This window comes from Myripristis murdjan, chromosome 7, assembly GCF_902150065.1.
Source record: "Myripristis murdjan chromosome 7, fMyrMur1.1, whole genome shotgun sequence".
NCBI lineage: Eukaryota > Metazoa > Chordata > Actinopteri > Holocentriformes > Holocentridae > Myripristis > Myripristis murdjan.
Genome location: NC_043986.1, coordinates 27,242,141 through 27,254,696, shown reverse-complemented (window position 1 = coordinate 27,254,696; position 12,556 = coordinate 27,242,141). Strand labels below are relative to the sequence as shown.

General features: G+C 41.3%; 1 protein-coding gene across 1 annotated transcript in view; it reads left to right on the top strand.

Annotated features, from left to right (window-relative positions):
- The window catches only part of LOC115361450 (kelch domain-containing protein 8B-like), a 79,460-nt gene extending 67,218 nt beyond the window's left edge, over nt 1-12,242 (top strand). The window contains exons 2-3 of the mRNA XM_030054820.1: nt 6,598-6,762; nt 12,007-12,242. Coding sequence (XP_029910680.1) covers nt 6,598-6,762; nt 12,007-12,242 — 401 coding nt within the window. The remainder of the gene's footprint in view (nt 1-6,597; nt 6,763-12,006) is intronic.
- The last annotated feature ends 314 nt before the right edge of the window (nt 12,243-12,556 follow it).

The following is a 12,556-nucleotide window of genomic DNA, read 5'->3' as shown; positions in this document are numbered from 1 at the left end:
TTTGTCTCTGCTGCAGTAACTGAATGCAACTTCAGAGAAATTCTCATATAGTTTCCCTTTGGAAGCCCTGTAAATCCCTACTCGACCTTTTGGATTTAGCCTTTATCTCCTCTTAAATTTTACTGCACGATCCAAAATAAAGCCTTCTTTATCCATTCAGCCCCCTTTTCATCTCCCCCCTTGATGAACCTGGTGTGCCCCACCATATCCATTCAGTATAGCTACTTCCTTGTCTTTATTCCAAAATATAGCACTCCTCGCCTTCTGCTCTTGCTTCTATTCAACTTTGTTGTCATCTCCCCTCCCTTTCCAGAGCGAGCGTGCATTCAGAAAGCCTCTAAAAATAGGAGCGCTGGTCTGAAGATCTATCGCTGGTCAGATTATATAAATGCAATAACCTCACAAAGAAGCGAACAGGTTGTCAGATATAAAAGAAATTGTCAGAAAGGCTAGTGAGTAAAGCTATAAGAAAAAAAAATACTTTAAGGCAAAGCTGAATGGGTTTTAATAATGGAAAAGTGGCAGCGGTGTGAGCTGGACAACAGAGTGAATGGACATTGTAGAGCTGGAGATCAACCTGATTGATTGTATTGGGTGGTGTGCCACTGCAGATTAAATTGAACGTCTTCAAAGTATAAATTTACTGTGTTATTGTGGTGATTTTCCCCCCCTTTTAGCCTTTGTGTCAGGTTGCTTTCAGAAAACGGCCTTGAAGGGACAGAGAGCAAAGACTAACAATGTTTACAAAGTGCAAAAGGACAAATGATGACTGTCTCACTGACTGAAATTCTACACTTTTATCAATGCCTCTCTCTCTCTTTCCATCTCTTCCACGGTATAACTGTGGCGTCTGCTTTATCTCATTGTCTATTGCTTGTCCTCTGGCTCTCAAATCAAAACGATGCAGCAAAGTTGTTGAGTTTGAAATGATTTTGTATTTCAAATCCAAAAAACACCCATTTAATTGATTCAAATCATACTGTGAGGATCAAACATTTGCTTAGAAACAACACACTGCACAAATAGAGCATGACCTATCTAGAATAACAAGTCTAATTTCTCTCTCATTGTCACTCCTCTGGCTCTCTCCATCCTCGCCATGGCAAAATATCCAATATCCAAACTTCAAACGACTCTTTGGCTAGACTTGGCTCGGACTGAATGCCGTATGAGGAGGCGATGCAAGTGGATGAGGGACAATAAATAAAGGAGATGAGCGGGAGGGATGAAAGGATGCAGGGATAGTAAAGAGAGAGCGAGGAAGGCCAGATGAAGCAATCAATGAAAGGCAACCGCGAGAAGAAGGGGTGGAAAATGATGAAAGTAAAGTGAAAGTAGAAGTGAGAGGGCAAAAGAAGGAGAGGCAAAGGCAGCCTTTCCCTCAGGAGGCGTTTTCACATGTGAACCCCTGACAGCGTCCAGACAATCAGGTCCGGACATTGAGTTGCCCTTTCACACAAGTAGCACACAACAGGAGACTGTCCATGTCGGATAAGTTCTCACCCGCTGGAAACACTCCGTTTGGTGAAGGTTTCAATTTAATTTCCACTAACCTAACCGTCCATCGCACATTTTTTAAAGGGGCAATCTGTCAAATGTTCAAGTACAGCATTAGTTGTTGTTCCAGTCATCACATTTACATAAACATGCTTTGAGTACATGATTTTTCACCCACTGGATGCTATCCTAATCAGGCATAATTTTAATTGGTAGGTCTGTATAAAGTCAGTAAACAGCCACTATCTGGGAGAAATCACAGACTTTTCCTTTAAATGTGAAGTCAAATGGTCAATGTACTCCTCAAAACTATGTACAAACTTTCATACAAAAATGTCATACAGTTGTGGGATATACACTTGCAAAATCCTTTTATAAATCATTTGGGAGAGAAGACAAAAAGAAAACATTTCATTGCAGTAATATTAATATGTTTGTAGAACCTTTGTGTATCAGTCAGCCACATTGTTTTATTATTAGTTTTTAAATTATAGGTTTACAGGCTCTGAGTGCACTTTTTTTTTTTTTTTATCTCTTAGTTGCTGTTAGTGTCACAGTGGTCTTGGTTTTGTGTGATGATGTACTTTGTTCACCAAGCACCAAACTGCCAAATAGCCACCCCATAATAACAGTCTGTGGGTTCCGTTATGGTTGCCATGGAGTCTCCCAGGGAGCTGGGCAGAGACCAGAGTGCGGTTTCCTTAATTAGAGGAGATTGCACATGATTGGACTAAGGCAGGGCCAAAAGACAGGCTCACACACACACACACATGAACACAGACACTCTTAGAAGGAGATAAAGTCCGGGGCAGATGGATGCACAAACACACACACATGCACACACATGGACACACACCAATACACAGTATGTCTCATATTACATGCAACAATGAAACTAACAAATAATTACTACTTTCAGTTCCACCACCGACAAGCTTGTTTGAGTTCTTTTTTCAATACTTTGTGAACTAATTTTACTAAAATTACAAATACATTTTGACTGAGTATTATCACGTTTAGCTGTTACTGCTTTATATTTGCAGTTCTTAAATCCTTCATCATGTAAAGGAAAAAAAATCGTAAATTTACATTACATCATACATAATACATATACAATAGTGTCAATAAGATTACACATTGCCAGTGTCTTCATTCATAAACATAATCCTGCGTGAAGCATGCCTTATTTCATGTATTGTACTTGTTTTAAGGTATTTTATGCGTTTTTTGAAGCCATTATTACCAAGCCAGGGACTGCCGCTGAAAATGAGCAATGATGGCTGAACTCGCACATTTACAGAGACGTATATTAATGTTCATTTCCCCAGCAAATCTAAACTGTATAAATAAATATAAATAAATAAAATCCTCTCAGTTTCTGTTAAACTCAGCTTTTGTTAATTTACTTAACTGCATTCAAGCATCCAAATTTACAAGGCTCTGCAGATGGCCAATTCGTCCTGTAAATGTTGTAAATGTGGTGCTTTTTTTTATAACCTAGTTTGAATTCTCTGCCCTCTCATTCGTCTAGAATTGCATGCCGAAGATCTTAACTACCCATATGTCAGGATATTGAACTTTTTCTATATTTTAAATTAAGTAAACTTGTATTTGACCACCTCTGTATTCTGCACGCACCTTATGATGTGTTTAAAGGATATTTGCCTGTGTGTGTTTTTGGATGCAGTGGCCACAGTCCTCCACTCTCAGCTGCAGTCAGACAGTCGGTGTGAGGCATGGGTGCAAATTTAGGGGGGGTCAGGGGGGACAAGTCCCCCCCAATATTTATAAAAGACCCTCTTGACCCCCTGACCCCCCACTAAATGTTTCCCCCCCAATGTCTAAGGGAAATTTGCGCCGCTGGTGTCAGGTAAAATGGAGCTCTTAGTGCGGGTTCAAGCAGGAAGACAATCCCATTTGACTTCCTCACTGTTTTGTTGCACACTTGGTCTGTGGTGAATATAGTTGGTTTGGTGGTTTAAAAGAGATTTTGATGATTACTGACACCAAGAATGGATGCACAGTACCAGTGAAGGTGTTAGTGTGGTTATGAGAGCATGGCTTCATTTTGTTGCATATTATTTTGTACTCAAAAACAGCAGAAACAAGACCAAAATTCATGCCTGATAAGGGAAGTGTGCACTACGCTGCCTGTTTGTTGTGGTTTCATGTCTGGTTCATGTTCGCCACATGTCATCCTTCTTCTTTTTCATCTTTCCTCTCCTCCGCTGTGTACACTAAGGTCTGATAAAGCAGTCAACTCCCCCAGAAAATGCATTTAAATTGAAAAACAGCTTAGATATATAAACCCTCCCCGGCTGTGCGGAAGCCGCCCCCCCTTCACAATATTTAATCTCAATGAAAACAGCTTCTCATTTCATTGTACGTGGAAACACTTATCAAACAGTTTTGACAAAAGAGCTTTTTGGAGCTGTAAAAGCCCAGGTGAATGCAATTTAGCCAGATACATTTTGAGAGGTAGTTTCTTTGTGCCATTTTGAATTGGCTTACTCACACACTCTAAATGTGCGTTTCCATTTTCTATTTCTGTTTGCTGTTCCAGGCACGGATTTGTTTTATTCTTTTTAGGGAAAAAGTGAATATTATAGCATCTAAGTAAGTAAGTCTTCTTTTCAGGAATGGGAATTAAGAATGCACAGCTGTCCTTCATTTTGAGCTGTGAACTAAAAGTCGCAGGTATCCTTCATGGATAAATTCGACAAGACTTGACTCTTTATGCTTATAAGCGTTACAACATGATCCGAGCGTTTTACGTGCTGTTGAAAACGCAAAAAAGTCAGAATGGTGAACATCATCACAGGCTGACGCAGATCCAAATTAGATGTTTAGAATGGGATTTTAAGAGAAGCTGCCATTTGTCTAAAGCTCTTTAGAGTGTCTTGAATGCATACAGTTTGGATTAACTCACTCGTGATCAAACAGTGTGGTTTAAAGGGGAATCAGGAGCCGAGGACTATATGTATGTGGGAGTTCGTTTCCTTTCCCCCCCACTTAGCCCCTCCTCTGTCCATGTGTGCATAGTGACACACTTTCCGCAATGCAAGAATCCTTGCTGAGTCATGCTTTCATATGTGCAGCAGGAAAATGGGATTAACTTGGTCCCAGACGCCGAAATGCACCGCGATTGCACTTGTGCTGAGCAGCATTCAGACTGACAGATTTATTATTGCTTCATTCTTCACAGCTTAAATCACACCTCTATGGATCCGTCATCTGACTGAGTGACTGCGGCGCTGGTCCTCTCCTCTCCTCCTCGCTCTCTCTTGCCCCCCTCAGATTAAAGTTGTCACAAGTCTGCGAACGCTAATAAGGCCGTTAATCCGCAACACTCCCTCCTCTCCAACCTCCCGCTTCCTCGTGCCTCTTTCTCTGCCTTTCATCTCAGTGTCTCTCCCTCATTTTCTCTCACCCTGCAGTTTTTCAGCATGATCACTTGTGTTTTGCTTGCTCAGCACTTTCTTCTCCCCTCTTAGTTCTTTCCCCTCCTCATTCCTTTGTATTATCATAATGACGCTGCAGCAATTGGGGAGATATTTGAATCTGTCCTTGTAAAAGTCATTTGAGGGTCATCTAGAGGGCTATCAGGCCCATGGGAGAAGATGTTTAGCCTGGATGCTTTGGATGTCTGGAGACAGATGAGTCAGATGGCGGATGTGACAGCCAGGCCAGAGATGGATGGATGAAAAGACACTGTGATGCATCACTTTCTGAGACGTCTTTGAATCATTTTTATTAATTTCTCCTTGCAGTACTTTTGCTCAAAACGTTCAAAACAAGTTTCTGCTGACCCTGTCTGCCACCAAATATGAATGCTATCAACTGGTGTGTGTGAATAGAGCTTTGTGTTCTGTGGGCCGACAAGATGTGTGGTGTTTATGAAGTGACACTATACAGCTCTTACAATATCTGTCTGGGGCTGAAAAACTGGTGGGTCATGAATCTTGACTAATAAGCAATAGGAAAATGTTTTACACTAATGATGCGCAACATCTTCACGATAAATACATGTTTTTTTAGACATTTTTTTAACCCTCCTGTTATGTTTGGGATCAATTTGACCCCAGCCAATGTTTAATGTCTCTAAATAAATGATTAACATCATTTTTTTTGGTTCATATTTAATGAGTTTTCCTAGTGCTTTCCTAAGTGCTGGGGTCAAACTGATCCCAAACATAAAAGATGTTCGTAAATTTGAACATAACAGGAGGTTTAAATGGCTTTGACGGCGGTGAGCGCTGCTTAATTTCCATGACCTGCAGGACGAGATCACACACCTGCACTCTCACCAGTAGAATACTGTAAACCACACTATTTAAAACTTTAATAATGAAAAGCAATTCTAATTGGGATTCTATACAAGTTTTTATTAACAATTATTTTGTTGTCGCATAATGCTGTTTTTTACCTGTTCAACAAAAACAATGCTGTTTATTAAAAACGAATCAGTGCAGTCAGAAATCTAAAAACCATTCAGTTCAATGTTGCTGAATGGCACTTGAGTAAAATATAAACACCACCATTAATTCAAGCAATATTTCACCACTTAAATGTGGTGCAGCAAAAATGTATATGTGAGAAATGATAAGAGATGGTTTTTTTTTTCGCATTTTGCCACTCACCTTCCCTATCTCTGCACAGCTGTGAGGGGCAATAGACGACAAGTGCAGGTGTTAAGCAGCTGATGAATCGCCCTTTGACAAAGTGTGCTTAAGCTGTTAAGGGAGGTAATTAGTTTTAAAAGAGCACGAGATTGATTGTTTAGAGCTGTTGGGTATTCCAATCAGTTTAATGGATCCTGACTTGCAGGCCGTGCTGAATGAGAGGGCACTAGTAGTTTATAAAAGTAGTTTATAAAAGTGCGCCAGAAGTCACGCATCCCAAGTTATTAGTAATATGTAGAATAAAAACCGAGTAGGTAGCATCAGTAGTGATAGCCACCATGGCTGAACAGACAAAGGACAGAGCACCACCTATAGAAATCGACTTCTTTCACAGGGTTACCACTTTAAGCAGCTTATGAAAGACTGTTTTTAAATGTCTAAATGTCTAAATTTCTCATGTTTGTCTCTCTGTTTGCAGATGGGAAGGTGTATGCGTTGGGGGGTATGGGAGCAGACACCACGCCCCAGGCTCTGGTCAGAGTCTATGAAGCCGAGAAAGACCAATGGCAGCCGCTGACCTCCATGCCCACGCCGCGGTACGGAGCCACGCCCTTCCTGAAAGGAAACAAAATCTACGTGATGGGTGAGAACAGACCCGACTCTGCCTTCTCTCCAGTTTACTCTCATAGGCTGTCTCCTTTTTGTCTTCCTCTGTTTCAGTACAGACCCACAGCCGCCTCTTGCATTCAGGACTCAAGCGTCCAAGTGTCCTCTTTGCCCCTCTTTGCTCTAAAGAAAGTAGTTTATTGTTTATAGTAACTATCAATCTTCCCCATCTCCATTGAAAGTTGTTGCTTTTATTGGTCCAGTCTATCTTGCAGCCACAAAGTGTGTCTATTTTTTGCTTTTCCCTCCTTATCTGTTCCTCCACACACACCAGCACACACACACACACACACACCTGTATACACACCTATGTGTCTAGGGAGCTGAGAGTGTTGTACAATCGTGACCGTAAGTCTTTAAGTCTGTAACCTTGTCTACCTGACATTTGAGAGCAATGAAAGAATGCACCAATGGAGAGAGCAATGGAAAAATGTCTCTCAGGTCTGGGGAGGCACCTCATAGTCTCTGCGGTATTGATTAGAAGTGAGAGAGACAGAGAGAGAGAGAGAGAGAGAGAGAGAAAGAGAGTGAGAGACTGCTGATAACTTGAGCATTCAGTGGTGCTAAACTTAAGCTGCATGAATATACTGTGTTTTCCTTCTCATTATTTGGAGGTGAAATAACACAATAGCTGCAAGATTAAAGTGCAGATCATCTGCTTTCATTTTAAGGTATTCCCAAGCATATAGCACACAGACGTAAAAGGTTATAGCCTATTTTTATCTCTATGGTAACCCATGTCAGGGTGCAAAAGTACTGTGGGAGGCTTGAAATATTTTTTAATGAAGTAGGCATATGTGGTGGTAAACCAAAAAATCTTCCTACACAGCAGTATTTCTAGCATTCTGTATACACCGTTCTGCCCTGTTCAGTCGTGTATTCCCAGGAGCAACTTTGAAATGCCTTTTTAAATGGAGAGTTGATGACCCTAAAGAGGTTTGTTTTCTAACTGAGCCTGTTGGACCGCTGCATGGGAGGCAGCAGAGGCACACAGGACACAGTGTGCAGGTGGGATGCGATCACAGGGCGGCAGAGGAAATGAGCTTCCAGAGGTGCAGCTTTTAACCATTTACACCGTGATGCTGAATATCTGACCGTTGTCCAATCAAACCCCAATGTGCAATTTGTTAAATTAACATTTGAGAAGCACTTGATTTGATCTGCGTATTTGCTAGGGACTTCGTTTCAGCGGCGTTCAGCTGGGACTGCAGTATCTGTCAGTTGCGGATGAAGTTGGAAATAATGAACTCGTCAACTGTTTCAGATCGAGATTTCCTTTGAGACGAACTGCAACGCGATTTGAATAATTTCTTATGGTAAAGTTTTGGGGGGACAAAAGCAGAAAGTCTGAAAAGGCTGATGCAGCAGGAAAATGAGCTGCATTTTTGCCCCCGTTTCAAACATTCAAAACTTCGCCCACTTTGCAGGCTGATAGCAGAGCAGGCTAATTCATCTCCGCATGGCTGGAGCTAATGACGCTTGGCGAATGGGACAGAGAGGGATGGCTTGCCCGGAGTTGAAATGTGGACACAAACACGCACACATGCACACTCGCAGACGCTGAATCAGATTACAGCGCATTACACCGAGCTATGAGCGATGAGCAAACAGGATAACGTCACAATGGCCCTGCTGTTTGTTTTGCAAGAAAATGCAGGTCAAACTCTCTCTCTCTCTGTTTCTCTTTCTCTCATCTGTCTCTGCCTCAATTCATGAAATGCGAATGTAAGACTTTAAATGTCTGCATGCCATAATCCTCTGCTGCTATTCTGTTGATTTTGAGTTTGGATCAATGGCTGCCCAGTCAATAGCAGACTAACAAATTATACTGGTATGTGATATTAGAGTCTTTCTCACAGGACTTTTAAAGATGGCCAGACTGCAATATAACTAGTCAGGCTGCAGACTCTAACCACTATGTGTATGTGTGTGTGTGTGTGTGTGTGTGTGTGTGTGTCCATACAATTTGACTGAAGGGTTTTGTGTCAGTTGTTAGCAATCAGCAGAAGTGCAGCTGAAAAGAGGTTGTCAGAAAGTCAAGGAGCATAAAATTGTCTTCTGTGAGATGTGCCACATGCATATGCGGTTATGAATACACATGCACATGCACATGCACATGCACAGACATAGACACAATGTTTGGGTGTTGTCTGGGGTTCAGGATATTGTAATATTTTGATATGGCCAGGGCTGTGACGGAACCTGCATTAAGGCAATGCTCACTGCCATCATCATGGTAATTTTTTTTTTTTTTTTAACCTCGTTTTTTTTTTTTTTTTTTTTTTTTTTTTTTTTGCTGGTGTAAGTCACAGCAGTGCATATGTTATGTGATAAAAAAAACAAAAAACACAAGAATCATTGTTTAGTTGTGATCATTGACTGTTCAAAGGCTTCTTTCCTCACCTCAGCTTCACGCATGAGTTGAGGGAAAATCCATTAAACATATGGGGGATAGGACCGAACCAATCCCTTGTGATCCTCGGAATACTGTATTGCGAATATTCCGGTTAATACAGGAATAAGGTGTGCATGTAAACGTATCTCTATATATGGGCCACTTTTCATGGTTTTTAAAGGCTGCCTTACAGTCAAGTTTCTGAACTTATTAGACTGATCTGGCTGTTTTATTATGCCTATCTATTATCCACACATTACTAATGACTAATGTGTGTAAATGTCTTGTGAAGACTTAGTCATCCGTATAATATCAACAGGAATTTATACAACATTTTGTGGTATTTGATTCTGCCTGTATCACCTAGCCTTATGCTACCAGCTACATTCTACAAAATGTACACCACGTTTCACACAAAATCATAGTTTACTGACACTGGCACAAAGGCAGCAACATCAAAATGTTTTTAAATAGCATCATAAACTATCATTAAAAAAGTTTGCAGTTTTTGTTGCCGTGGAGATGAAAGTGCATGCAAGTATACAAATTATGTTTTTTTTAGTGTTTTTTTCCCCCCTCATCCATTCCTGCTGCAATCAGCAGCTCTTTCAACTCTTTCAAAATGTCTCGCTTTGCCTCCTGCCTCTCCTGCTCTAGTCCCTCCCACTCGGCGTGACCCCGTCTCTCGCTGCAGCTATCGATCTCCACACCTTCCTGCCCACTCGAACTGACCCGCTCTCTCTCCTCTCACTCCTCCACACCTTCCATCTCGTTCTCAATTCTATTCACTGTATTTATTCAGCTGAACTCCTCTCTCTCTCTCTGTCCCATCTTTTCATTTTCTTGTAATCTATGATTCTGCCTCATTTTCGTCCACCCTTCCACATCCTCTCTCTTCCTCCCCCTCTGTTTCTACATTACTTTGCTTGTACAGCCTTTCTCACCCTCCATTTCTCCCTCTCTCATCACGCTCCTCCCTTCCCCGTCTCTGCTTTCCTTTAACCCTCAGTGTCTCCTTCATATTTTACAGCATTGCCCTTGGCTGCTGAATCCTCTCCTGTTTCTCCTTTCACTACCACTCACATCCTCTCTATTCACTCCATCCCTTTCCACAGCACCTCTCCTCTCTAATTTGCAAAAGTAAACAACTTGTAGGCGTCTTAAGGGAGCAGTCTTCCACTGGACTGGCATGCCTTTTCAGTCCAAAAAGAATTGTGGTCCCTGTGCCAGCCCACACAGTTGCCAAACTTCAGTATTATTGTCAAGGAAGCTTGATGGCAGAGGAAGGGAGTTAGAGAGGTTAGAAAACAATAATGAAAAGACTGGGAAATTGGAGGAGAAGGAGCAGCAATGTCAGAAAGCATCTATGTACCCACCAGTGGCACACATCATTGTTGTATTGTAGTGCATAGTGCATAGAGCACAATAAGGGAGATGCATTTTACTAGATACTAGATACTAGCACTTATACACTAAATATTTTTTATCATCGTTTTTTCTGGCTCTGTGTAGTTTTAACTAGCTTATTTCAAGAAACAGTTCTGTGTATAATCCTCATTACAAGTTATTAAGGAATACATCATCAAAAACAACATGTTTTGTATCATTTACTCACCCCAAGTTGTCCTGACAGTCGGATGCAAAAGCTGTTATTTGCATGCCTCATACAGAAAGAAGACTCTAGACTCTGTAGCCCCTTCTGTGAACATGGAGTTGATCAGTGTCTTTGAGTAAACAGCAGCAAAATGGACATGAAAACGTCTTACAAATTCCACTGATCCAGTGGAAACAAGAGGGTTCTTACTTTTACAACAACAACAATATCAAAAGTTCCATGTAAAAAACTCACACTCATTATGCAGCACAATCCAAGTCTCTGGCATCCATCTGTATGCACATTCTCCTCAAAAACATATTTTCTTAAAAATGCTATGCACAGACCACTTCCAGAAAATAACCTAATGTGTGGCCATGTAGCATGTGTGGGAAGTGATTAGCATATGGCTCGATACCAAAGACTTGGATTATGCTGTATGATGACCGTGAGCTTTTTAAATAGAACTTTTGATGTGGTTTTGCTGTTATAAAAGCATGGGCTGTATTTTTTCCCACTGGATCAGAAATGGTGACCAGATGTCCCGGTTTGACCAGGATTGTCCTGGTTTTGAGCTGGGTGTCCCCAGTCCACACAAATATCTGTGAAACACTAAAATGTCGTGGTTTTATTCAAATTACCCTGTTTTTTCACTGTCCATGCCTACAGTTCAAACTAAACATACACATATTATATACCAAATATGATCAGCATTTTCTGCTGAATTTAATGATGCTAGGATGTTGTGATCCCCTTTGGGGTGATTTTGGGTGACAAAAAAAAAAAGTTGTTTGTTGAGGTGCAGTCCATGGTGTTGAAAATTGCACTGAATATGGTGCTAAGTGCTGAAATAATTGTCCCACATCCTGATAAAAATGCCTATGGTGTGTGCATAAGAACATACATGTGCACATGCATGAGCACTTATGTTTTCAACTCCCTGGTTTAGGGGTTGAAAAATATGGTCACCCTAGTTTACCATGAAGAGTAAAGTTTCTGTGTCTGGGATTCAAGGCAGCACACAGTGAGTACTTAATACAAATATGTATTATGGGTGAAGTATTCCTTTAACAGAGTCAGTGTCTACGGCTTACATCTGTATCTTATAATTGCACCATATCTGCTGATAGAAGATTACATATGAAGGCAGGTCATTGGACTCTGCTTCCTTCATTTAGACAGTCAGGAATGTTTTGTGAAGCTGAATCTCAGTCTCCCCTCACCTCTTCCAGGTGGTCGTCAGGGAAAGATGCCAGTGACGGCGCTGGAAGCCTTTGACTTGGAGGTGAAGAGCTGGACGCGCTACCCCTGCATCCCCAGCCGAAGGGCCTTTTCCTGCTGCGCCGCCACCGAGCGGAGCTTCTTCAGCCTGGGGGGCCTCCAACAACCGGGGCCCCATAACTTCTACTCCAGACCCCACTTTGTCAGCACTGTGGAGGAGTATGATCTGGATCAGGGTAGGTGGTGACCTCACCATAACTTCACGCTACAAAAAATAACTATTTAAATATAAAAAAAACAAATAATTGATTTGAGAACTTTTACTTTTCTCAATTCAGCAGTTTCATCATTAGCTTCATTTTCCAAAGTCAGGATCTTCTGGCTGTGAGGTGACAGTGCTAACCACTGCACCAGCATGTGCCATAATGGCAAAGTTAAGAGCTTCTCTGTGTTAAAATGAGACAAGGCATTCGCACTAAACATAATCAAGCACACAGAATCGACATTGTCAGCAATTATTCAACTGCTGCTGAATTGCTTTCTGAAAGATAGCCTTGTAAC